The sequence below is a fragment of the Cyprinus carpio genome, chromosome A10 (genome assembly GCF_018340385.1).
Source record: "Cyprinus carpio isolate SPL01 chromosome A10, ASM1834038v1, whole genome shotgun sequence".
NCBI lineage: Eukaryota > Metazoa > Chordata > Actinopteri > Cypriniformes > Cyprinidae > Cyprinus > Cyprinus carpio.
Window position 1 is genome coordinate 462,075 of NC_056581.1, and position 26,222 is coordinate 488,296.

At 37.9% G+C, this 26,222-nt stretch overlaps 1 protein-coding gene and 1 long non-coding RNA gene across 9 annotated transcripts; one reads left to right on the top strand and one right to left on the bottom strand.

The window, feature by feature from the left end:
* Window positions 1-277: 277 nt before the first annotated feature.
* On the bottom strand, window positions 278-3,774 carry LOC109107783. 2 transcript variants are annotated; one of them, XR_006160934.1, is made up of 4 exons: window positions 3,646-3,774; window positions 1,202-1,524; window positions 1,033-1,121; window positions 278-885 (listed from the first exon to the last, which is right to left on the bottom strand). It is a non-coding gene; the product is annotated as an uncharacterized LOC109107783 (long non-coding RNA). The 2 variants fall into 2 exon arrangements; XR_002020787.2 differs by lacking the exon at window positions 3,646-3,774 and having other exon boundaries at window positions 1,202-1,570.
* LOC109107139 (protein transport protein Sec31A-like) lies at window positions 3,741-26,037 on the top strand. Of its 7 annotated transcripts, none has more exons than XM_042764584.1 (28): window positions 3,741-3,926; window positions 4,392-4,471; window positions 6,113-6,236; window positions 6,526-6,724; window positions 6,814-6,909; window positions 7,665-7,805; window positions 8,690-8,832; window positions 8,912-9,011; window positions 9,090-9,251; window positions 9,336-9,488; window positions 9,579-9,809; window positions 9,901-9,975; window positions 10,085-10,132; window positions 13,754-13,922; window positions 14,037-14,215; window positions 14,573-14,699; window positions 15,546-15,691; window positions 15,837-16,007; window positions 17,291-17,467; window positions 17,543-17,638; window positions 20,176-20,269; window positions 21,381-21,737; window positions 22,237-22,272; window positions 22,809-22,867; window positions 22,953-23,204; window positions 23,315-23,434; window positions 24,720-24,791; window positions 24,949-26,037. In XM_042764584.1, the coding sequence occupies exons 2-28, from the start codon at window positions 4,393-4,395 to the stop codon at window positions 25,126-25,128; spliced, it is 3,786 nt and encodes a 1,261-aa protein (XP_042620518.1). In that variant the 5' UTR covers window positions 3,741-3,926; window position 4,392; the 3' UTR covers window positions 25,129-26,037. The 7 variants fall into 7 exon arrangements, with proteins under 7 accessions (XP_042620518.1, XP_042620520.1, XP_042620521.1 ...); XM_042764586.1 differs by having other exon boundaries at window positions 21,381-21,692; XM_042764587.1 differs by lacking the exon at window positions 22,237-22,272 and having other exon boundaries at window positions 21,381-21,692.
* The last annotated feature ends 185 nt before the right edge of the window (window positions 26,038-26,222 follow it).

A 26,222-nucleotide genomic window follows, 5' to 3' on the forward strand; every position in this document is an offset into this window, starting at 1 on the left:
TTAGGTAAACGGTGCTTGATCTGTGCAGATCTCTCTCAGATGAGCCAACCTATTTTACTAGAGAAAGCAATATTATGGACAGAGGACTCGTATCTTAACCAGAAACAACGGTTTAAACATAAAAATGGTGTGGATTACTTGTGGATTATTATTGTGTTTTTTTCAGCTGTCTGGACTCTCATTCTGACGGCACCCATTCGTGTATATATATATATATATATATATATATATATATATAAGGTTATCACAAGCCTGGTTTTTGATTGATTGCTATGGAGTATACAGTGTATACTGATGTGAAAAAATATAAACTGTGATAAAATGAAGGGGTCTGAATACTTTCTGAATGCACCATATTTCATATCTTCTAACACAATTTTATGCACGGTATGATTTTAGATTTTTTTCATTAACAATCATTATAGGCTTGAAGGTTTATCCATATTGGCATTAAAAAAAATGCTGTGCTCTACCAGAAATATACAAATAAATAAATAAATACATATATGAATTCACATTTTTATGTAAACAATTTTGTTGCATTATCTTGAGAAGAAAACATTGAGTGATTTATATCAGTAACAGCATGAACAGAATTTTGAATAATAATGATAATTTAATGTGTGACCTCATTTCAAATAATTTCAAAGTACTTATTTTCTCAAAGATATCCCAAAACAAACAGGAAACACAATTAAGCATCAAAATGTCTTTTTTTATATTGTGCTTCATCATATAACATCATGTCAGTAATAAGTCAGTAACTAAGAGGTCTCGGTCTAAATCACAAATCAGAGCGCGGTCTTCCTCTGAAGCGTGTTGAACCGGGACAGGAACATCACGCTCCTCGTTGATCTCTTTCTTGATGAGGCTGAAACTGGTGAGCTAGAAAATGCAAAGAGAATTGTAGCGAATGTAAATATGTACCAGCTCTAAATCTCTCACACATTTCCACCAATGCATTTCCATATCATCGTTTCTGAATGTCAGTAGTTACTGATTCAGTCAAATATGCTACAGTAGCTCTGGCACCTGTCCATGGCTTCCCAAAGATGCTGCTTCAGTTCTGTGGTTGTAGAGATTGTGACGGCCGGACTATGAAACTACTGAGCTATCTCGACCTACGGAAATCAAAATTCAAGTTAACATCACAAGAGCAGTCAGCTGAATTACTGAATCCAGGAGTCATGACTAAACCTACCTCCTAACCTCTGCTCTCCCCAGTTGCTGGGGACGGAAGTGTTGTTCTTCTGTGCCAATTCAAAAGTGATTTCTCTGCATCTCTTGGGAGTGAGAGGCCTAGCAGTGTTCAGCCAGCATCCGGATGTGTTCTGCAAGCTCCTCAGATAAGATCCTCTTGGCTTCAGCCGACCGTTTTCTCTCTTTTTCCCTCTGCCTTCTTCATGTAGCGCTGCAGGGTGGACCTGCCGATCTTTCTTTCTTTTGGCACTGTTCTGACAGATCTCCCGCGCTTAACCTCGACGAATGCTTTCTCTAGCTCCTCGTAGGTCACTGAACCCCAGTCTGTTTTACAAACATAAATCCGTGGCATGATCACTTTCCTGTGATGTTAGACAACAGAGTTACATTAAATATATCTTTTGAATTTAAGCAAGGGTGCATTATATTGCTTAAAAGTGACAGATTTCTATTTTATATATATATATATATATTATATATATATATACTTTTCTTTTGAACTTTTTATACAGAGAATCCTTAAAAAATCTACCACTGACTCCATTAAAATATATTGCGCAGCACAACTGTTTTGATAATTGATAATAATCAGAAATGTTTCTTGAGCAGAAAACCATCATCTCACACTGATCATATGACACTGAAGACTGGAGTAATGATGCTGAAAATTCAGCTTTGATCACAGGAATCAATTACATTTTAACATAGATTCACACAGAAAACTGTTAAATTGTAATATTATTTCACAAGTTTACTGTTTTTACTGTATTTTCATCAATAAATGCAGCCTTGGTGAACATTAGAGTCTTATATATCAAAACATTTAAAAAAATCATAATAGAAAATGCTTCCATTTTGCATTTCTTTTTTCTGATTTAATACATTTCAATTACATAAATTAAAATATTCATATATTCATTTTCAGTCATAACCTATTGTACATATTTCAAAATACGGTCTCAGACCTCTGCAATGCACTGTATGATTTTAGAGCTAAATAAATTTGCTTTTACATTAAAAAAAAAAAAAAAACTTACCAATTTTCTTTTGTTTTTCTCCCATTTACAGACAGCTGGATATGATGTGCATTTCCAGATTGTTTGGTCACATGACAAATCAATGCACAGTGGCCTGGCTGTCTCAACTTACCCCACTCAACCATATCACCATATCACCGGTGAACAGAGTGATGTAGTTCGACAGTCTCCGGCCCAGGATTTGTGCTCTGAAAGAAAATACAATTTTGTTTTCGCCTCTGAAGGTATAAGTCACCATATTTACTTGACATAGAAATGATACACAACCAAGAAGAAATCTCCAAACATGTCAAGTCATGCTACTGGAGTACTACACAATTCTGTCTGATTCTAAAGGCAAATTTCACAGACTGTTTATGAATATCTTCAAATATTACACATTGTCTTAGATACAGAAAGTATCTAATATACTGTCAAGGAGGATTTTCTACAACTGTAATATGCTCTTCCACAAAACAGCTTGAACACACTGGATTTTCACGGGATAAAATCTACTGCTAATTATATATTAAATAATTAAAATATTAGTTTTTTTATTATTTTTTTTGGCTTGATACAATTAAATTCATGCATGCAGGGACTGTATCTTCTAGTGCCGTGGTTTCCAAACCAGTGGACCAGGGGTCACCAGGGGGCCTCAGTTAGTCATTTAAATCCAGTTTACATGACTTATATTCAGTTTTATTTATGCAATCTTAATTATGATGCTGAACAAAAAACACTACAAATAAAGTTGTACAACATTAACATCATATTTATGAGTTTATTTTTAAATATCATCTTCAGATGGGAGGGCTGTTGAATATTGTCTGATAATCCACACCACTCCAGAATGAAACAAATCCATCATTAAGATCTGTTAGTTACAAACACGCAGCTTTTCGAGTCTGTGGTGTTTTTATCATCTGTTTGGACTCTCATTCTGACGGCACCCATTCACTGCAGAGGATCCACTGGTGAGCAAGTGATGCAATGATAAATTTCTCCAAATCTGATGAAGAAACAAACTCATCTGCATCTTGGATGATGGCCTGAGGGTGAGTAAATATTCAGCACATTTTTATTTTTGAGTGAACTATTCCTTTAAATGCAGTACACATCTCTACAACTCTCTGTTCCCCCAAATGATATTTCTGAAGGCACTCAATTACATAATATTATAAAAGCATTCAGTCTGTCATTAAACAGTCACAAACAGATGCAATCACTCAGCACTGTGATGCATGCATGGCACTGTCATAACACTGACTGTAAAGCAATGCACTGCCAGTGTGTCACAATGAGCTCATGCAATAGAAAATCACGTGCGCAGATATTCTTAGAAATCAATACATTTAAAGCTGATTATCATCAATAATTCAGATTTGAGAAGTGCAAACATGCACAGGTGCAGCAAATACATGCTCACACAGAACTGAGGTTTTCCGCCGGAACTAGACGTCGCCTGAGGGGGGTGGGGAGTTGCAACCGGAAGTCGTCGCGCCGGTGGGCGGGGCTTGTTGTGCCACGTTGATGGACAGCAGTGGGGACGTGGAATTGAGTCCATCTGCAGCCGGGACGAGTCTCTCTCACACACATATATCACACAAACCTACGGATTTCCCGGAGATATTCAGCTTACTCTGTCTAACGCGCGTGTCTGTGTGTGGATGAGTGTGTGCGTGACCGCCGGAAGCACGACAAGAGAAGGTAAACACTTTTAAAAGCCTCTGCTGATCGCCGCATTAGCCCCTCTGCTACACTGTTTCCTCTTTAAATGGTCACTGCGTCTACAGATTACACATTTCATTCACTAAAACATGTCTGTCTGTCTCTTCTAATGTAAAACAGCGCCTTGTTAAGAAATTCTAATTCTTCCTAAACATTCATCGTCCAGTATCTTGCAAACTGTGTTAGCTGTAGGTATGATGTCTTAAATTATTGAGCAGCAGGATGTTATTTATTTGTGATAATGAATGTCCCAGCTGCTGTTCTGTTTTTACAGTCATCAGAGTATTTCATTATATTTAGGAGATATTCACACACACACACATATATATAAGAGCAAGCCTTATTATTTTGCCTTACCTAGACATCGACTGTAAATGTGAGAGCTACTAAAACAATCATAGCATGGCCAGTACATATCAGTGCATAACATATGTATCTTTTTAGGATGAAGCTAAAAGAAATTAACCGAACTGCTCTCCAGGCCTGGAGCCCAGCGCAGCAGCACCCCATCTATCTGGCCGCAGGTAACAGTATTCATTCCTCCAGACACGTCCGAACACTTCCTGTCCCACGGCACAGCGCACATGTCACCTGCACGAATGAATCAGCACACATCAACACCTATACTTTTACAGGATCATAAAATTGCTTAATAGATTTGTAGTTCATGAACAGTCTGATATGATTAAGAAAACTGATATGATATAATTACTAATTAGTCATTTGTAATGGTTTCGTGGTCATTAACAGTAAAAGTTTACTTTTTTTGTGGTCAGTACTTTTCAGTGAGTTTGCTGAACTGGTTCATAAATCAGTCTAAATGATTCATTAGTGAATCAGTTTGAATTTCATTCTTAAAAATAATCACAAGGAACTGGAAATTGGTCAAAAGTCTAATTATAGACCTCAGTCGGGTTGGACGCTATAATGAATGTAATGTGGGTGAAAATGAGGCTGTGAGGGACAAACTTAGTCTTTGTAATGGCACACACTGTATAAAGGTCCTAGATCCTGTAATCTTCACCGCTCACAACTTTCAAAGCTGAATTATGTAGTTTTTGTCTACTGAAATGTTGTTGTTGTTGTTGTTAACCCGTTTAATCCCACCGGACAATAGTGACCGGAAAAAAGGTTTTCATTTATAAAGCTCTAAAAACCTTACTGACCGATGTTTTAGTGCACTTCCTGCAAATATGGAAAAAATAAAGGGTCTCGATTAAATATGTGCAGTTTCACATGATTAGTGCAAATTGTCACATGACCAGAGCAGATTATTTCCTGTTTGCACCTTGAGAAGATGATGGCTCAAAGCTCCAAAACTAAAGGCTAGTAAAGTATGTCAGCATAAAGATATGACAAAGATTTTTGGTACACATGATCTTTAGGGTGTCTAGTATTAATATATGCATTCGCATATATTTAGTTTTGTTGAGTGTGGTCATAGAATGAGTAAACATGTTGATGGTCACAATAGCGACCGGTGGGATAACAGTGAACTTGGGTATACAATATAAATCTAATTGCAGTTGCTGGTGAAAATGACAATAAAATGTTGCATTGACAAAATATTGCACTAAATAAAAAATTCAAATGTTACAAAAAAATTACTATAATGATGTTTTTATACTCGAAGCATTAATATAAAAATTTGATGTTATATTTCACAAAAAAGTAACAATTTTGAAATGCGGTGATAGTTTAACTTTGTTTTTGTTTTTTTATCTCAATGTTCCTATCAATGTTGCATAAGTTTTTTTTTTTTGCATGCATAATAGTAACCCTAGAATATGATCAAACTGTTTAAAATAGCTGGGTTAAGATATATAACCAATTTTATGACTGCAGAAATATGTTCATTCAGTACTCACCTTATCCCAACGCTCACGTTTGTGACCGAACATAAAACACAATTTTCCGCACACTTTTCCAAAAAAATTCTAAAAATAATTATTGATTATTTCAAAGGGTTACTAATGACACATCATTTGGATATTTTTATGTCTGGGAAAAATTTGGGATTAAACGGCTTAATTAACAGTACAATTATTGAACTCGCTGTAGTTTAGTCACTCATACAGACTCGTTTTCATTTCTGCATTAAATATGGCGCACCTTGACTAACGTCTGTTTGGTTTAATGTGTCTCATTGATGAATGTGTGTTCAGGTACATCGGCCCAGCAGCTCGATGCCACCTTCAGCACCAGCGCGTCTCTGGAGATCTTTGAACTGGATCTGGCTGATCCCACTTTAGCCATGAAGTCATGTGGCTCTGTCTCGTCTCCACACAGGTACTGTGTTTTACTCACATTATGTGCTGATGATTTACAACGATCTCATCCAAATGACCAGCAAACAAATGCCACCTGAAGTACCTTTCTTCAGCAGCAGTATTATGCGTCACGGCAGATGTTTTCTTTAGTTTTCTGATGCATTAGCACGGGAGATTTATTCCTAAAATAAATAAATATAAACCATTTAATGTTGCATGTTAATGTTAATTTCTATTACAGGGTCTTTTGCTCTCATCTTGTACTTGGTGAGTGTTCATTTCCAGTAACCTTTCTCTTCTGTCTCTAGATACCACAAGCTAGTCTGGGGTCCACATGGCATTGAAGACCAGAGTTTGCCGTCAGGTGTCCTCATCGCTGGAGGAGAGAACGGCGACATCATCCTCTATGACGCCTCCAAAATCATTGCTGGAGACAGTGAAGTCATCATTGCCCAGAGCGAGAAGCACACGGGACCAGTAAGAGCTCTCGACGTCAACTCTTTTCAGGTAATTAACCAAACCAAGTTCTTATTCTGTGGTCAGTTTGTGCAAGAACTATTATTTTTCCATGAGAGTAACTGTTTTTTTTACTTTAGACAAACCTTGTGGCTTCTGGGGGAAATGAGTCAGAAATCTACATTTGGGATTTGAACAGCTTCAGCTCCCCAATGACGCCAGGACCCAAAACTCAGGTACGGATCTCAAGTGCACTCCAGCAGGGGTTCTAGTTTTGTTCTTCCTTTCTGATAAACGCTGGGCAGATGCATTGTCCTTGCAATGTCATTAATAGTGTTTCCATGGGAATGCATCGCTGTACTATTGCTTGTAGTTACAACAGTGGCTCTCAACCAAGCATGGCACAAGATGATTTAAAATAAGATAAAACAAGCACTAAATAATCTTAAAAAATCACTAAAACTCAAGATATTTCATGTTTAAATTCACACCTTCAACAACTTTTTTTCTTTTTTTTTTCTTTGAAGAACCAGGGTTCCTATGCCTTGGAAAACCAAGATAAATGATGAAGCCTGGTTTCAAAAGTGATTATTAGATATGGAAAAGTAAATTAACGAAATCTTAAAATTGGGCTCTAGAATATTGTAAATCCAGTAAATCACAAACGACTGGAATTGGTTAAAAGAGTGGTATCCCTGAAGAACATTTAGCTCTTAAAACTTCTGGAATTCTGAAACTTATTCAGTTACTTATTTTAATGAATGGACAGAGAATATTGAATATTGTTGTGAACAGTGGGGGTCCTTAGAGGCAAAATGGTTGAGAGCAAATGTGCTAAGCAAGATTTTTGCCTGGTGGATGGAAAGCCTGCTCAAAAAGTCCTATAGACTTGCATAGAAAAGAGAGCCCACATATATCTAGGGGCTGGACTCTTGTCCCAGGACAGTAAGCAGCCGCCCATGTCTAGTGTTAATTTTGTTGTTGCTTTTAGCCCCTAGAGGACATCAGCTGTGTTGCGTGGAACAGACAGGTGCAGCACATCCTGGCCTCGGCCAGTCCCAGCGGAAAAGCTTCAGTCTGGGATCTGAGAAAGAACGACCTGATCATCAAAGTCAGCGATCACAGCAACAGGGTTTGTGCAGTCATTCCTCTTTGCCTTGATTTTACTAAACTTTTCCTAATAATAAAATAATTTGGTGTACTTCACTAATGACAAAGTATCATGCTATTACTAGGGCTTTTGAGTTAATGTGTACAGTTAATTAATTAGTTACGAAAAAATAACACATAAAATAATTATTAATGCAGTTAATGCACCCACCCCAGACTTACATAGGTCATCTTGTAGAGTTGATTGGCGGCACAGTATTGTCTGTTTCAGCTGAATTATCAACAAAAATATTACTGATAAAGCAAGAGCAGAACTGTTATGTGTCTCTGAGCAGCACCCAGAGGTGATTCGTTTCTGAATGAATCAGGTGAACCATGATTCAATGATCCATTCATACAGAGTTCAGACTAAGCTGTTTGAAGGAATTGAAGGAATGAATGAATCAATGATTTACACATTAAGACATTTACCGCCACCTACTGGCAGTTTTAGTTTCTTATTTAGATCATTTCATTTAAAAAAAAATGTGCATAATTCTGTATTAAAAAATATATATATATTAAAGGGATAATTCACTCAAAAAATTACAATTCTGTTATCATTTACTCACCAGCATGTCGTAATTAATGCCACTGTAGCCTTGAAATTTTCATTTAACCCAGTAATTGTCATTTCTCAGCCAAGTTTGATGTGCGATTAATTTGCAGTTAATTAATCACCACATTGTGTAATTAAATAGATTCAGAATTGAATCGCTTGACAGCCCTAGTTGCCATAGTACTGCTAGGCTATGCTTGTGTATTGAGGAAGATTGTAGTCCTATGCCGTTTTTACTGTCTGATACTGTGTACCATGCTAGTGTTTGTGATGCATGTGATTCTGATGGTGTTTGTGTTGTGGTTTAGATGCATTGTTCTGGTCTGGCCTGGAACCCGGAGGTGGCCACTCAGCTGGTTCTGGCGTCTGAAGACGACCGGATGCCCGTCATCCAAATGTGGGACCTGCGCTTTGCCACCTCTCCTCTCAAAGTGCTGGAGAGCCACACGAGGTAGATATAAACATCAGCAGATACTCTTCCCCTCCTTGAGTCTTTCTTTATCCTAATCGGTCTCTGTGTGTGTTTTCAGAGGTGTCTTGGCCATAGCCTGGAGTGAAGCAGATCCAGAGCTGCTCCTGAGCTGTGGGAAAGATAACCGGATCCTGTGCTGGAACCCCAACACGGCTGAGGTGAGAGCTAAATCCTTTGAAGAACACTGAGGTGCCACCAAATGTTTATGGGGTGTAACGTGATGCCTTTTCAATCAGGTCCTGTATGAGCTGCCCACCAGTACTCAGTGGTGTTTTGACATCCAGTGGTGTCCCAGAAACCCAGCTGTGCTGTCTGCTGCTGCTTTTGATGGCCATATCAGCATCTACTCCATCATGGGAGGAAGCAATGACCACGCCACTACTTTACAGGCTGAACAGGTACAGCTTAACTCTCAATACAAGCCAACTTTCTCATGAGCTTGATCTGCTCACAGTTACTCCTGATGTTCTTTGGCTCAACAGTTAAGTAGTTCATTTGGAAATATTGATCCTTTTGGTACGGGCAAGATGCTGCCGCCTTTACAGCTGCCTCAGACCGCCCCGTCCCAGAGCACCGTCACGCCTCTCAAGAAACCCCCCAAATGGATCCGCAGACCAGTTGGAGCGTCTTTCGCTGTAAGCGAGCACAGATCTGGCATTGCACATTTTAGACACCCTAAACATGGTGTGCTTGTTCTTAACCAGCTTTTGTCTTTTTGTGAGCAGTTTGGTGGAAAACTGGTCACTCTGGACAACATCAAGCCAGCGGCCCAGCAGCCCCAGCAGACTGCCGCCCATGTGGTTCATATCAGTCAGGTTGTGACAGAAACCGATTTCCTTGATCGATCGAACCGACTTCAGGCGACGCTCACTGCAGGAAATTTCCTTGAGTACTGCCAAAACAAGACTGAAGCTGCTCAGAGTGAATTTGAGAAGACCGTCTGGTCTTTTCTGAAGGTGGGACGCTAGATTAGTTAATAAGCTGTCATTCTTGTATTACTTAGCCAAATCTTTATTGAAGTTGTAACCAATATATTTATGTGCTTAGGTGAACTTTGAAGAAGATGCACGAGGGAAATATCTGGAGCTTTTGGGATACAAGAAGGAAGAGCTTGCCCTGAAGGTATTTCTGTGTGCTCACAGTGTTTATAGTGTGAAAATCTGCTGCTTTGTGTCTAAGAGTATAGGACTTGATTTTTGAGTTTGACTTGAGTTTTGCTTGTGGTTTTCAGATTACATCAGCGTTAGAACAGAACTGCAAATCTGATGAGGCCGATGTGGTAAGTGCACCACTCACTGTGTTTTAGCTAACGGTTAAACCTTTACATTTTGGACTTGTTCAGGCAACCTCTGCATTCAGTTTTAGCCTGTTTGACTTTGCATTGGGTTTTGGAGAACCAAACAGGAAGATGCTTGCTTGGTTCTAATGCTTTCATTCATTATAGAAAACAAGACAGCAACACAAAGTTTTTTGCTTTGTGTTTTTGCTTTTGCTAAGCAAAGGGAAGTCAAAAGAAACTTCTTCTTTTTGAGGAGATGATACTTGATACTAGAAACCTTCAGCGGCTCAACTCTTTTTCTAATCAATAAACCAAACAAAGTGGAATAAATAGTTGTACTAACAACTACCTCGACATAAACTCTTGAACTTATTAATTGAAATCTTTCAGTGCGTGATTGGCAAATCCTGTTTTTTCTTCTAAGACACTCATTGTAGAAGCCTGAGCATTATGTCTCCTGGCAAACTGATAAAAGCTTGCACCCTGACCCCTAGCAGTTGTTTAGTTGCCAGCCAGCCAAACAGAAACAGTCATTTTTAGCCTATTTTTTTTAAACTCACTATAATTAGTATATTTTGCCTAAAACTCAGAGATGACCATACTGAATCACGTCCATAAATAGCACTGCAGTGGCTAACACAATTGTGGTATCTGTACTTAAAGTACACTAAAAACAGCAACGCTAATGTCCAGTAGTGCCACTCCATATACACCGAGCATGCAGACTGCATGGGGCACCGTCTCGTCTCCTTTGGGGCACCATATGGCCATTTTTATAGAGGGTGAGACACTCGGTGTGGATTTTTTGCATAGATATCAGCACCCTGATAATGCTACGTAAAGAACTACTGAATGCACCTTTGACAACACTTTAGCCGTGTCTCATTTGTCAGCTGAATACATCGAGGCTTGCTCGTTTCAGAAAAGTAATTTACAGTGATTGCATCCCACAAAGAATAAAGCCGCAATTTCTATAGACAGTGCAATGGTTGGAATATGAGAAACTTTCATATAGAAATTTGTAAACTAGTGGCAGGTTGCAATGCAGTTTTTTAATGAAATCTCTTGAATACTTGTAATGTACTTTACTGGCTTTTTATGTTAACGTCACTTCTTCTATGCATTAATTTTGTTCGCTTAATTTTTCATCGCTTGCATTCCATCATGACTGTGGTGTGTGAAGCTTTCACTCGTACCTGCTTCCATACCTTCCCATCATCCCACTCCTGCTCCCGTGTCAAACCCTGTGCCTGACCCTGTTTCTAAGCCTCAGTTAGTCCTTGAATCTGAAGCCACTGCTGTGCCAAAATATGCAAGTCCTCCAAAGCTTGATCTAAACCTTCAGTCTGTGAACAAACCTTGTCTTGAGCCCACAATTATCCCCAGTGCCAGAACCCAGAAACCCTCAGTGGACTTCACCCCACCAGTAGATCTCGCCACCTTCTTTGTGCAGACACCTCCAGTGGACATTGCTTGTCCTGCTGCTGTCACAACACAGGTTGATTCTTCTGGTCAAATGATGGTCAAACCTCAAGAGCAGTCACAGCCTGAGCCCCTCTTTGTACCTTCAACTTGTCAGCATCTGGGATCTTCAGATCTGCTGTTCCCAGCTGAATCTACTGCTGCGATGGTGCCACGACTGTCTCTTCCTTCATGTGCACCACCAGTTGATTTTCAAGAGTCTGTGCCAGTCGATCACCAAGCATCTGGCGCAGTGCAGTCTGGGCAAGTGCTACCTTTACTAGCTGGACCTCTTGAATCTGTACAATTACCTACCATTGATTTACAACAGCCAGAATCTGATGTGATGCCACCTTGTGGCTCTCAGCCGCCGGCTGCTCTTGGCCTTTCTCCAGATATCTTACCTCAAGAAACCACGAGCTTGCAAGCTCCAGTTGACTCCAAACCACCTGCACCAGAATCTGATTTGATGACACGACATCCTGTTTCTGAGACTGATCTTCTGAATGCCGGTGGTTGGCGGACTGTGCTAGATGTTGAGGAGGTTTCTGGTAGTGGTGACCCAAATAAACCCAGGGCTGAAGAGGAAACGACACCGGAGGAGGTACCTTCACCCTGCCCAGCGATGATGCTGCATCCCTGTGTGATAGAATTACTCTGTAACTGTGCATAATATTAGTGAAATTTAGTTAATTCAGCTGGACAAGATAGAGGAAGAAATGCACTACTCTCTGAAATCTCACACAGGAATGCTGGCATGGTAGCTTTTTTGTGGTGTATTTTTAAGTATTGCGACTAACCTCAACCAAGCCTTGAAACGTAGAAGGTGTAGTCTTGTGCACTTTTTCTGCCACCTTGGGAATCGGCATGCACATGGAGAATCAGCATGATTTGATTAAACCAGCTGCTAGTTGACTAACATGTAGTCATTTGGGCATTGTACGACGTTATGTTCTTGTTGATATCCCATTGCTCCACATAGATGGCCATTAGCTCAACACCTTTTTTTTTTTTTTTTTTTTTTTACTGTAGCTTTACAAGTGTTTTTTTTTTATTTATTTTTTTATCATTAGCTTGTTAACATTTCTTGCAGTCGATTGTAAGAAAGGAATGGTGTTTAAATGGACTAAATGTTTGTAGAAGTCTATTTTTTTTTTTTTTTATTGTAATTCGTGATCAGAATGTCATAACTCAATCTTCCGGTGGAACAACAGTCTCTGATGATGCATTTAAGCAGTTGGGAAACTTGGCGAAATAGAAATAAATGCACTTCTGCAAAGCTCAGACATCGAGATTTTGCTTACAGTTTTACAAGACATGAACATGCATTTTATTAATAGTTTGGTAACACTTTACAAACAGGTTCCATTAGTTAATGAACAACATGAACAGTACATTTATTACAGTGTTTATTCATCTTTGTTAATGTTAGTTAATGAAAATACAGTTGTTTATTGTAAGATCATGTTAATTCACAATGCATTAACTGATGTTAACAAGCACAACTTTTGATTTTAATATGCATTAGTAAATGTTGAAATTAACATTAACATGAACTAAGATCAATAAATGCTGTAGAAGTGTTGGTCATTCTTAGTTCATGTTTAATAAAGTAGTACTACTGAACCTTATTGTAAAGGGTTACCAATAGTTTGAAACACCAGAATAGAGGCATTTTAGTTGTGTTTCTGAGAAATTAAGGATACCTGAACATTTCAGAACTGAAGCAAGAAAAAATATAATGACAACCCTGTCACAGGCCTATTTAAATGGAGTATTTAGTGTTGTAGGTTGGGACATATGAATAGTGATTTTAAAAAGATGGTCAAAAGGACTGTATTTTTAGGTAATAATAGAAAAAAAGTCATGTAAATAAGATTGAAAGCAATTTAATCCGATCTTAATCCAAGTAATTTGTGACTGATTATTAGTGTACTTACTGTTTTTGAATGTTTTCAAGTCGGCAGTTCCATCGTTGGTTTGTTAGTCTTTTGTGTGTGTATTGTTCAAAACACTTTGTTTTTGCTTTTATTTTTGTTTGGTTTTGTTTTTTGCTTTAAAAATGACATTCAAAATCTTTAGAATTGAGTAGAATGTCAAGTATTGTCAAACGATGCGAATGCTTTTCACTGTCACTTACATGTATTTTTTTCTTATCAAGTTGAGAAGAAAAGCCCTGTAGAGGAGGAAGCAGAAGCGCCGGCCACCGAGACGTCTGACCTAGATGAGGTTCCTTTTGAAGATGAAGAACCTGTTGTTGAGGAGACGTCCAACACAGAAGTAACTCCAGCTCCTTCGTCAGATGCCATTAAGCTCAAAGTTAGCCAGGGCAAGTTTCTGACTGATCTAACCTGAGTTAATTGAACAAAAATAATTGGGAGTCAGATTCTTCTAAGGGAACTTGAATTTTTACTAATGATTCTTTGCTGGCTTTTTGCTTCAGATATTGATGGGCTGATCACACAAGCTCTGCTGATTGGCGATTATGAAGCTGCTGTTAACCTCTGTCTGCATGATAACCGAATGGCTGACAGCATCATCCTGGCGATTGCTGGCGGTCCCGAGCTTCTGGCAAAGACTCAGAAGAAATACTTCACCAAAACGCAGAGCAAAATCTCCAAGGTGAGGTCATGTAGTATTACAGTAAACATGCTTCTAATGTTTTGCCATTACTGTGTCTTCTGTTAGAGGAGTTATCATAAATGAGAGATCTGTCCTTCTCATATATGTTCTTTTCTTTTCTTTGGACCAAGATTAAGAACCGATCCCTTTTTCATAGTTATAGATTTAGTCAAATATTTATTCAGATGTCCAAAACACATGGAATGCTTTGGTTTAATAATGATGTTCAGTCTCTCAGATGTGTTTTGAATGTTTAATCTTGTAAGGAACTTCAGTAGTTGATGTGTTGAATTATCTGAATTGGGTGTCTTGACACTTACGCTAGCAGCTCTAATGTCGGATCTCATTGTGTTTTAGCTCATTAGCGCTGTGGTGATGAAGGACTGCTTGGACATTTTGGAGACATGTGACCTGCAGAACTGGAAGGAAGCTCTGGCTGCAGTAATGACTTACGCAAAGCCGGAGGAGTTCTCCTCACTATGTGGTGAGTCGAGTGTCAGAATCTCTTCTACAGGCGCATATAGCACTGGGTTATATATTGAATATTTTAATATGTTCTCAATGATTTAGTTGGCTATAATATATAGAATGATTAGGCTATATAATATCAGGGCTCAGCAGTAAGGATTGTGTGTCTGTGTGTAAACATTCAGTTTTGTCTTAAGTGAACGTAAACAGGTCAGAAAGAAATCTTATATAGGATCTGTGCATTTGGTCTTAAAGTGACAGCAGCCTAATAAACCTGCTGCTCTCGGTGTCATTAATGTGAATGACAGAACAAAGATAAGAGAGAATTAGCCGCTGCTTATGATTGAATAACTTTAACACACTATAATTTATACAGTGAAGACCATGCAGTTTGTCTACTGTTAGACCAACCTGAAAAAAATGTAAAGTACTATTTAATTTGTGCTATAATGTTTTTATTTGTTCTTTTTTTTTACTGGCTGTTTATTTGTATTTAAAAATGTTTAATCTTTATATTTGTTAGTCTTGTAGTTTTTCTTGTGGTATTGAAATTGGAATTGAGAATTGCAAAACTGAATCCGTATCTAAAGTTTTGGTGTCATAATAGCTGATGTATTAGAACACAAGGTTACGCGGATCAAACACAAAGAAACAATAACTTTTTTATTTTATTGATTCTATATTAAGCCATTTCAGAGCAAATACATTAATATTTGATTATATATGTTGAATGTTGTCAAAAGTTTGAAAAAATATATTGCAGTATATTTTTGCTTGCTAGGTTGTCCAGCCCTGCTTTTGATTACTCCACAGATATTTTCAAGGGTAGTTATGTGTGTGAATGTTTGGTTCTCTCCTGCAGGTCTGCTGGGCTCCCGGCTGGAGGCTGCTGAGGACGCGGCACTGCAGGCTCAGGCCTGTCTCTGCTACATCTGCGCAGGCACAGTAGAGCAGCTGGTGGCCTACTGGGCCAAAGCTCAGGACTCCAGCAGCCCGCTAGCACTGCAGGTGAGACGGGATCCAGCAGCCCACTGCTCCAAGACCTGCTTTTATTGAGCTTGCTTGTGATTTTGTGTTTTTGCATGTGTGAACACAGTATGAAGTCTGAAGAAGTGTACTGTTTTAACTGTGCTGTTGTCGTGTGTGTTTGTAGGAGCTGGTTGAGAAGGTGGTGGTCCTGCAGAGAGCTGTGCTGAGAGCTCAGGGTGGTGTTTCTGATATGGGTGCACTGCTGGCAGAGAAGATGAATCAGTACGCCAGTCTGCTGGCATCACAGGGCAGCTTACAGACGGCCATATCCTACCTGCCCACCAACACTCAACAGGTGACCGTCAGAAGTTGTGCCTTAAGTTGTGTGGATGGTCACACAAGAGAAAGCCTCCCTGATAGTGAACTACTATTGCTTTTGCTAATCATTTGTAACTCTATATCGAATTATAATGACCCCAGTTACACCTGGTGTTGTTTTTCTCAATAGTGTTCAGCACTAAAAACAGAGTTAACATGGTCTAAAATGATCCGATTGCACATGTGACTGCATTTGTAGGAAAAATACTGATGCGTCCTGATGCATCCTGGATAGCAAGGCAATGCGCATCTTGCATAACATGCAGTTATTTTACTAAAACAAGGATTTCTGCCTTTGTTGGATGGGTCAGTGTTGTTATTAACTAAAACTACAACTAAAATGATCAGAAAATGGATTTTGTTCATTTCGATAAAGCTAAAATAAAACCTAAATATTAAATGAAAAATAATATTTATGAAGTGCTGCCTTGGTAACTAATTGAAATTGAATAAGTTTAAGTTGAAGTACTAAAATTATTAAAATGAATTATATGATATAAAAATCAAAGCTACATAGCTAAAAAACAAAAACTAATAAAAATATAAAAGCATGTAAAAATAACAAAGTTAAACTGAAAATGAAAATAAAAATATAAAATAAGAGCTAATTTAAAATATAAATAAACATTAAGGTAGTATATAAATAATAGGAAAATGCACTGGGTATGTATTTAAAATCTATCACAATCCTTTATAAAATTAATCAGTGTCGCTGGATTTAAATCTGCTTTTAAGAGGCTATTAAGTTTCCTGAAGAATTATTTTTTGGGTTAGGTTTGTGATCTTAGTTCTGCAACTCAGTCATGAGAACTGTAAGATATAGATAAAGATTCAGAAAGTTTTCATTCATTTCCATAAATCAGTTAAAATTGACAGCTTCACTTAATCTGCTTAAAACTCATCTATTGGTATGCATCAAAAATTCAATGCGTGCCTTTTTGGTGCTGAAAATTTTAAACAGTTTAAATGGTAAAATACTAAAACTTCATAATTACAGTTATATAAGTAATTATTAATTACAAACAGGGCTTTTGGCGTACTCAACATGCATTTTGCACTATAAATGTTTAATTATAATCTGTTAATTAGTTATTAAATTTAATGACAACCATGATCAGAAATCCTGAAATTTTTAAATAGTCAAATAGAAAATAGTCTCTCATGTGCTATGGGCACTGTTTGTTGCTATTCGCTATTTAAGTTGTGTTTCTAGGTTTTAACGTCAGCTTTGTGCGTCTGATGATTTGTGTTTGTCTGTAGGTTTCTGTGCAGCAGTTGCGTGATCGTTTGAGCAGAGCTCTGGGTCAGCAGCAGCAGCAGCCTGGAGCCGCAGGGACTGGGACGCTTCCCGCCGCTGTGCCAGTGCAGACATACACACAACCTCAACCTCCACAGGTCCCCGCGCAGCCCGCTGCACCTCCTCAGTATTACCAGCAGGTACCAGAGACGCTCACACCCGGCGGGCACATTATTTGACTCGTATATACAAGCGTGTGTTTGTGTTGTGTTCAGGGTAGATCCGCCACTACTGTCACGTCCTGGAGTAACCAAACCCCTACAGCTCTGCCCAGTGTCTCTCGTCCGCTGGTGCCTGCCGCTGACCCGCAGGTACAGACCCACAGAGCTGTGCCACGCTGCTCACACTGACAGATGTAAACCGCATGAGCAAAACCACAGGCCTGCTGAGTCTCTAATCGCTCATAACGCTACCATATTCTGACTTAAACTTCGTTTTATTGCTCAGACTCTAGTGTATGTATCCATGTGAGCTGCATTTGGGTTTAAACAGTAATGTACTTTTTCTAGTTTTCTCCAGTGACTTCCATTATAAGTGCATTTTACTGTAGACACATTTGTTTGCATTTCTAAACTGAGGAACAAGATTCATAGCTGCAAACTTGTCCCTACATATACCCTGCCGTTCAAAAGTTTAGGATCAGTATGATTTTAAATGTTTTTTTTTTTTTTTTTTAAAGAGGGCATTTATGCTCATCAAGGCTGCATTTATTTGATCAAAAATCGAGAGAAAAAAACAGTAATATTATGCATTACTAACATTTTAAATAATAGGTTTATATTTTTAAACATCTTAAAATGTAATTTATTGTTTTGATCTAAGCTGAATATTCAGCATCATTCCTCCAGTCTTCAGTGTCACATGATCTTCAGAAATCATTCTAATATGCTGATTTATTATCAATGTTGGAAAGTTTTTGCGGCTTATTTTTTTAGTTTGGGAATATGTGATATTATTTCAGGATTCTTTGATGAATAAAAAGTTAAAAAGAACAGCATTTATTCAATGTATAAATCTTTCCTAACAGTTATTGTCAATTTCACACATCCTTGCTGAATAAAAGTATTAATTTCATTAAAGAAAATAATTAACTGTCCCGAAATTTTGAACAGTACTGTATACTGTCAAAAAAGACTCATATTTAATTAAATGCTGTTCTTTTCAACTTTCTAAATCCTGAAAAAAGTATCACAGGTTATAAAAAAATATGAAGCAGCACAACCATTTTCACATTGATAATAATCAGAAATGTTTCTTGAGCAGCAAATCAGCATATTAGAATGATTTCTGAAGATCATGTGACACTGAAGACTGGAGTAATGATGCTGAATATTCAGCTTTAACATCACAGAAATATATTACATTTTACATTATAGAAAAGTTATTCTAAATTATAATAATATTTCACAATACTACTGTATTTACTGTGTTTTTAGTCAAATAAATGCAGTGTTGGTGAGCAGAAGAGACTTCTTTCAAAAACATTGAAAAAATCTTACCAAGCCCAAACGTTTGTGTGATAGTGTAGGAGGGATGGTAAGATTCAAACTTTCCACCTCGGCATAAAAGTTATCAATTAAAAAAAAATGTGCATTGGATGCAAGTTGTCATTTGTATCATGATGCATCGTTTCAAACATATTTGCATCTGTAAAAAAATTATTTATTTATATAGAATTTTTAGTAGATGTGCTATACTTTTATTATTTAGAAAGGGACACATAATTTGTGACCAATATTTTATATGTAGAATGATTTCTCCTGAGAGTCACAGAGAATATAGATTAACATGGCAGAGGTAGAGCTGCATCTTCCACCAAATAATTACAATGAACCAAAGAAATAAGAGAACTATCTGTTGAATTGCATAGCATCATATTTTGTCATTGCACTGAATTGCATTATGATGAATTTAATAGAAATCTGATCGCACTGCATCATAATAGGGGTGAACCGTATCGCATGGGAAGCTGTTTCATATCTTTAATAAATCGTATCATTGACTGTGCATCGTAATGCGTATCATCGGTTACGGAGATGCATGTCCCTATAGTTTAGTATAATAACATTTATACATGCCGTTTTGCACATCTCTAGTGTTGGTGGCAGGCTAGAGGTTGAACCACTTCTGATTTTTTTTAAAGTCGACATTTAGTCTCTAATGACATCAATGAACAAATATTTCTGGACCTGAGACTCAAATATCTTGTGCACAGCTATGGCAAATGGTTATTGCTCCTATAACAGCTCATTTTTATCAGTTCTTTTGTCTTTGGGTCATTATTTCTCTCAGATTTCTGCTCGTTCTAAATCAGATACAGAAAAAGAAGCACAGTAAAGATTACATTCATATGAACGCATTAGTGAGAGGGATTGCATGTGTGAATTAATTCTACCTGGCAGCGTCTCTCTACTGGTAGTGAAGCTGTGGGATTTAGTTATTAAGAAATATATGCTTGAACTTTTCCGTTTCTAAGCTATTTTATTGAGAAATCACAGAACAGTGTTGACAATGCATTTCCTCGCTGAATGATTCTGTGCGTGCGCGATCTGCGCGTGATGTACACGCTACTGTCTGTAGCCTATGTGTGTGTGTTACAGTGCAGCAGTGCATTAGATTAGAAACGGAGCGTAACTGTGGAAGCCCTTCAAAGACTTCTTATCCTGTTGCGCCCTCTATAGGACCAGCAACTAGTCGATGTCAAGCTTAAATCGTCATGGCAAAGCATTGAGTCGACTAGTCGATTAGTCAGTGCAAGCCCTACGGCAGGCTGGATCACGCTTCTTCCTCTCAACATGTAACATGTCAGAAGTCAGTCTAAACCCGTTTCTGTCTCCTCTGTCCTCAGGTGGAGTCCACAGCTCCAGCCTTTGGCCTTCAGTCTCCAGTGAGTGCGTCCGTCCCTGCCTCCACTCCGTTCATGTACTCCCAGCAGTACCAGAGTAAGTGTGAAATCACAGAAATCATGACTGCATTCCTCATTCTTACCACTAAACATTAGAAAACTCTCACTAAATGAGCTTAAAGGTGATACTACAATGCTTTCTCCTATCTCAGCTGCATACATGCAAAATGCAATAACTACATTTGTCAAAATTATAATTGAAATTAAGTCTCTGAGACTAATATGTCCTGTGAATGATGGCTTTTGCTCAGAATGTGAAAATTTCATTTTTCAGTTCCAGTTTTGACAGTTACTGCCCTTGTAGGACAGATAAGTCAGCCTTCCGTCAGCTGAGTTTCTGAAGAGTGTCCATGTTTTGGCTCAGTGGCTCTTTCAAAACATCACTTGATTTGTATCGGCCCTATATCTCAGTTTACCAGCGGTGTGATTTTTTTTTTTTTTTTTTTTTTTTTTTTTTTTTTTTTTTTTTTTTTTTTTTAAGGCCTGTTTTTACCAAACCTTTTTTTCCCTCACAAACATAATAATCTAATATAGGGGTGTAACAGTAAGTGGTGCAGAAATGACAGACTTCACCTACAAAGATTAAACCTGAGCAATGCATGAATTTTTGTATGGATGCTGGCTGCTGTAAAATCTTTGCATGAACTTTTTGCTCAGTATGTATTGAGATGTATGTTAAAGGGATAGTTCACCCAAAAATTTAAATTACCCCATAATTTACTCACCCTCAAGGTATGTTAGATGTATAAGACTTTCTTCTTTCAGACTAATCCAATGAGACTTTTATTAAAAAAATATCCTGGCACTTCCAAGCTTTATAATGGCAGTGAATGGGTGTTTTTTGTCAATAGTTCAAAAGAAGTCCAATAAAGTGCATCCATCCGTAATAAAAAGTGCCTCACATGGCCCCGGAGGGTGAATAAAGGCCTCCTGAAGCAAATCAATGCATTTATGTAAGAAACATATCCATATTTAAAACATTATAACCACTTTTCTGTAGCGTCCGTTAACTGCAAATGTTAATTTTCATTTTTGGGTGTACTATCTCTTTCATTAAAGCAGTTTATTAATGCAAACTCATAACTGTGGCTGTAATGTGATATGACTAACCGCATATGCCTGTTGTCTCCTCTCCTCATGAACTTCAGACTATCCTCCTGTTCAGCAGTTCAGACCTGCCGCCGGGACTCCTGGCATCTATCAGCCTCTTCAGTACTCTTCTTCTATGGCCTCTCCCCTTCCTCCTCCACCCTCATCATCCTCCTCTGCTGCTGCTGTCTATCTTCCACAGTTCATGCACCCTGCCTCCTCTCAGCCAGCAGCTCCTCCTGTGATCTCTGGGCCTCCTCAGGGAGGTCAGCCTTTCTCTCCTCCTCCTCTCTCTTCTGGCATGTCTTTCCAGCACGGTGGGCCGGGGTCGCCCACGGCTTATCTTCCTCCTCCGGTCGCCAGAGCTCCAGGTATTCAGACTGACCCCGCACTGATTCCAGCCTCCCAGAGAACAGGTCTGCACTCAGCACCAGATCCGAGACATATAAGCTGTAACTGAAAGGCATCAGGAGTTTCATATATATATATATATATATATATATATATATATATATATATATATATATATATATATATATACACACACACACACAGTATATATATATATACACACACAGTATGCAATATATTTGTAGACACTCTACAGCAAATCAGCATACAAATTACATTGTAACAGATATTCACATAGAAACTGTGATTTTAAATTGTAATAATATTTCACAATATTGCTGTTTTTGGCTGTTTGCAGGGCTATTTTTGAACTAATAAAGACAAAAAGGTGATTAAAGTGGTGACCAGTTGAGTTAAACACAGTTAAACATTATTACCAGTGGTGAACCTGTGCTGTTTATTGTGCATTCATTTCTATAATCTAAGTCATAATCTAAAATCTTCATGTTGCTTAAAAAAATGTAGATGGACACATCATGCGTCAGCTATCTTATATATTTGCAGGAGGATTAAATCAAGACTCGGCCTGGTCTTTGGAAGGTGAATTTATGAAGGGAGTTATAACAATCTGAAGACTGTAATTGTCCATCTCGAATTATTAATAAATAATTGCACAAATCAGTAAGATTCACTAGAATTTTTCACAGTGATTATTTTGTTTTCTGAAGTAATTCTAAAATGCATAATCACTCATTTAGATATTTAATGATCAAGTATTGTCTGAAAATAGATTCAAGGATATAAGCGATCATTTTGCTTTTGCATGGTAAGCATGATAAACGTCACTGTGGCGTTATTAACTTACGCTTGTAAATTTTAAAATGCTGTATTTTGTTAGTTGTCCAATATAATTGATTGTTTTCTTGCGTTCAATGGTGCATGCAGAATAAATCTTTAACGGTCGAGTCCTGCCATTGTTGTGATTAAGAACCTACTTCATTCGGTGTGATGTAATGTTCAATAACAGTTTAAACTGACATCCGCCTGGCATTAAACCCTCTCAGAGGTCCAGCAGGTTGGACCGTGCAGTTCCTCCAATTGAAATCCAAAATGAGATCTCTTCTGTTCCTCCGCAGGACCTCAGAACGGCTGGAACGATCCTCCCACACTCAACAGAGCACACAAAAAGAAGAAGGTGAGGTGGAAGATCGCCTGCTTGCTCATAATCTACGTGGATTAGGCTTGATTTCCTGATTTCATCCTGTGTTTTTGGTCTCTAGATTCCAGAAAACTTCACTCCACCAGCACCCATTACAGCACCCATCATGGCCCCTCTAGGAGACCCTCAGGGCCCTGCCGGCCAAACCATGCAGACCCTTCAATCACAACAACAGGGTCCAGATCAGCCTGTGGGCCCAGCCACCTTCAGCCCCATCCAGCAGCAGCCACTGGGACCCCCGGGCAGAAACCCCAACATGCCTCAGGGCAACATGGAAGGGGCACCTGGAGCACCAATTGGAGATCTCATAAAGGTGTTAGTTTATGTACAATAACAAAACAAAAAAAGCTTTAATGATAACTGTTTGTTGGAGGCATGTTAGTGGTTGTACACTGTTTTACTCTGTTCTGTGGTCTCTCTCAGCCACTTCAGTCCATACCGACTGAGAAGATCACTAAGAAGCCAATCCCTGAGGAGCACATGGTTCTGAAGACCACTTTTGAGGGACTGATCCAGAAATGCTTGGCTGCTGCTTCAGATCCGGTTTGTTTACACTGAAATGACAATAATTAAAGCAATCGCTTAATTCATTATTTCTTGCTCTCCCAAAGCTACAAAAAAAAAAAAACAACAGATATGCATGTCAGAAATTATTATTGGGGATTAGAAGCAGATAACATTGACTTTACTTGTTTCCACTTCAAACAGTAAACCATTGCCAGGCTTCAAAAGTGCTAACGAGTTATGCTTTTGTATTATGATGATGTGATGCCTGGTTTATAATTGCTGAATGCGGTTTATAAAAAACACACCAGTAAAAAAAAAAAATATATAATATATTTTTTTTTTACATTTTTCAAATTGTAGCATCCTAATGTCCTGTTTCTCATGCCATTTCTATATGAGGTGTCCCTAGTTTTCATTTTAATATTTACTTCTAAATCTACTATTAAATACATGCAATTTGTTGCATTTGCATGACTGTTTAAATTAGTGCTGGGTATTGACATATGTGGCACAAATCCATTTGATTCTGATTCATAAGCTCTTAATTCAGTTCCCATCTGAATTCATTAGTGAGTTGTTTGTATATATATCCAGTTTAATGCACGTCAAGAATAATCTCAGCTACAGCAGGAAAAGCTGTACAGGGAATCCTGTCAGTTGATACTTCACTATAATAAAATTAAAAAAAAAAACAACAGTCTAAATTATTAAATTCAACTGCGATTTATTTTAATCAACACTCAAATAAAAACTGATATATGTAAATATATTTTTAACTTCTTGATGATATAATTCTATTTCTGCTGTAATTCGTTGTTGAAATATAAACATTTAAATCCTGACTATTAAAAACTTGTTTTCATGACAGAATCAGTCAAGCATACACTAATCATGACATCATTACCAGGTTAAGTTAAATATTAATACAGTGCGTATATTTAGCTAAATGTGTCTCTAGAGTTATATTTTGTAGTTAACTTATGAGCTATGGATATTTGCTTTCCTGAGGTAAATATAATGATATGTGACGTTTTTTTAAAAATATTTCACATTATCTATCGGCTAAAGATACCATTATCTCAAAAAAAAAAAAAAAAAAAAAAAAAGGTCAAATTTCAGACAATGGTGATTTGAGATTCATTTTAGGAAAACAATCTTATTTATTCAAACTAATAAATGTCCAGCATACAAGTTATTACCCATAGTAAATATAATGACTACTACTAAAAAATGCCTAATCTTCTGCATCTTCTGTCAGTATCCTTTTTCAAATTTCCCAGCATTCCTACTAAACAAGTTTTTTCTCCTTTCATCCTAACAGCAAACCAAGAGGAAGCTGGATGATGCTCATAAGAGGCTTGAGTATCTCTATGACAAGCTGAGAGAACAAACAGTGAGTGTTTTACCAGTAATGAACCGTCACTTTCATGTAATCCAGTGGTAATACCACAGTAAACTAAGTCTCCAGATACTGCTGGTGTATAAATACTGTATTTTGCAATGGTTTGAGTGAGACACAAACAAACTCAGACGCGGTTTCTTGTCTCCAGCTGTCTCCAGCTATAGTCGGTGGTCTGCACAATATGGCCCGCAGCATCGAGTGCCGCTGCTACACCGACGGACTCAACATCCACACACACATCGTGAGCAGCAGCAACTTCAGCGAGACGTCTGCCTTCATGCCTGTCCTGAAGGTGGTGCTGACACAAGCCAACAAACTGGGTGTTTGATGTCCACCGTCTGAAACACACACAAACCAACAAGTATTCTCAACCCCTCAAGCCATCTTTCCAGGACCAGATGTGCTTATACTTTGCCAGTCTTAACCGATCTGGTTTACAGCGATGTTTTTGTTTGTTTATTTTTTTGTCACATGTATTTTAATGTTGTTATTACATATTTGTAATCATGACCAGGCAGAGTGCAATAGGGCTTTCCCCTTTTATGTCTCCAGTTTTAATGGTAAATTAGCTTCATAAAATGAAATGCTCTTTAGTGAAGAATAATCGTGTCCAGTGCACCGTGCATCATTCTTAATTTCTGCTATTCATTTGGCATTATTATTTCGATTTTTAAGATATCTGAGGTTTACGATTATCGCAGTTCCTCTGAATTTCAGTTTATTTTCTGGGAATCCTCTTTGATTTACGTTATGGTATCATTTCAACAGATGATGTTTGGATATGGAAACATGGTAAAATAGTTACAATGAATTTTTATTTGAACAGTTTATTTGATTTAGGATTTGGCATTCATGCAATTGGAAATTTATGATTAAATCTTGACTTGTGTTTGTTTCATAATTATGCCGACTGTCTTTATTGTACATCACTACATGTTTTAGACATCTTTTCAGATAATGGTAATGGGTTTCTACTTTTGAAACAAAGGGTGAAAAGAAACTTTGGAAAAGTAAAAAAAAAAAAAAAGGTCAGGCTACAAATGTTATTTTTATAATTTTTTTTTTTTTTTAAGCATTCTGTTAGTAAGTCTAATTTTGCATATGGCTGCACAAAGGTTTGGAGGCTTGCTCTAAAAGTTTTTTTTTTATGCAATCTGTGTTCTGTCTCAATAATTGAGATTGTACTGTAAATCTGATGATGACTGTTTTGCAGTTTTATTAAAAACAAATTGAGACAGCTGGCTGGATTCACTGTGTATTCTGACACCTGTCCATCAGAACCAGCATTAACTTCTTGAGCAGTTTGAGCTACAGTAGCTCGTCTGTTGGATCGGAGCACACAGGCCAGCCTTCGCTCCTCACGTGCATTAAATGAGCTTTAACTGGCCGGTGTTCCAACAATGCAGAAGAGCTGAAGGCCAC

Excerpts from the sequence above, each read along its gene's own strand:
- LOC109107139 (XM_042764584.1), top strand. The coding sequence starts at position 4,393 with ATGAAGCTAAAAGAAATTAACCGAACTGCTCTCCAGGCCTGGAGCCCA. Across the intron at positions 9,252-9,335 it reads CTACTTTACAGGCTGAACAG|TTAAGTAGTTCATTTGGAAA; the intron begins GTACAGCTTAAC and ends TTGGCTCAACAG. Across the intron at positions 23,205-23,314 it reads CAATTGGAGATCTCATAAAG|CCACTTCAGTCCATACCGAC; the intron begins GTGTTAGTTTAT and ends GGTCTCTCTCAG.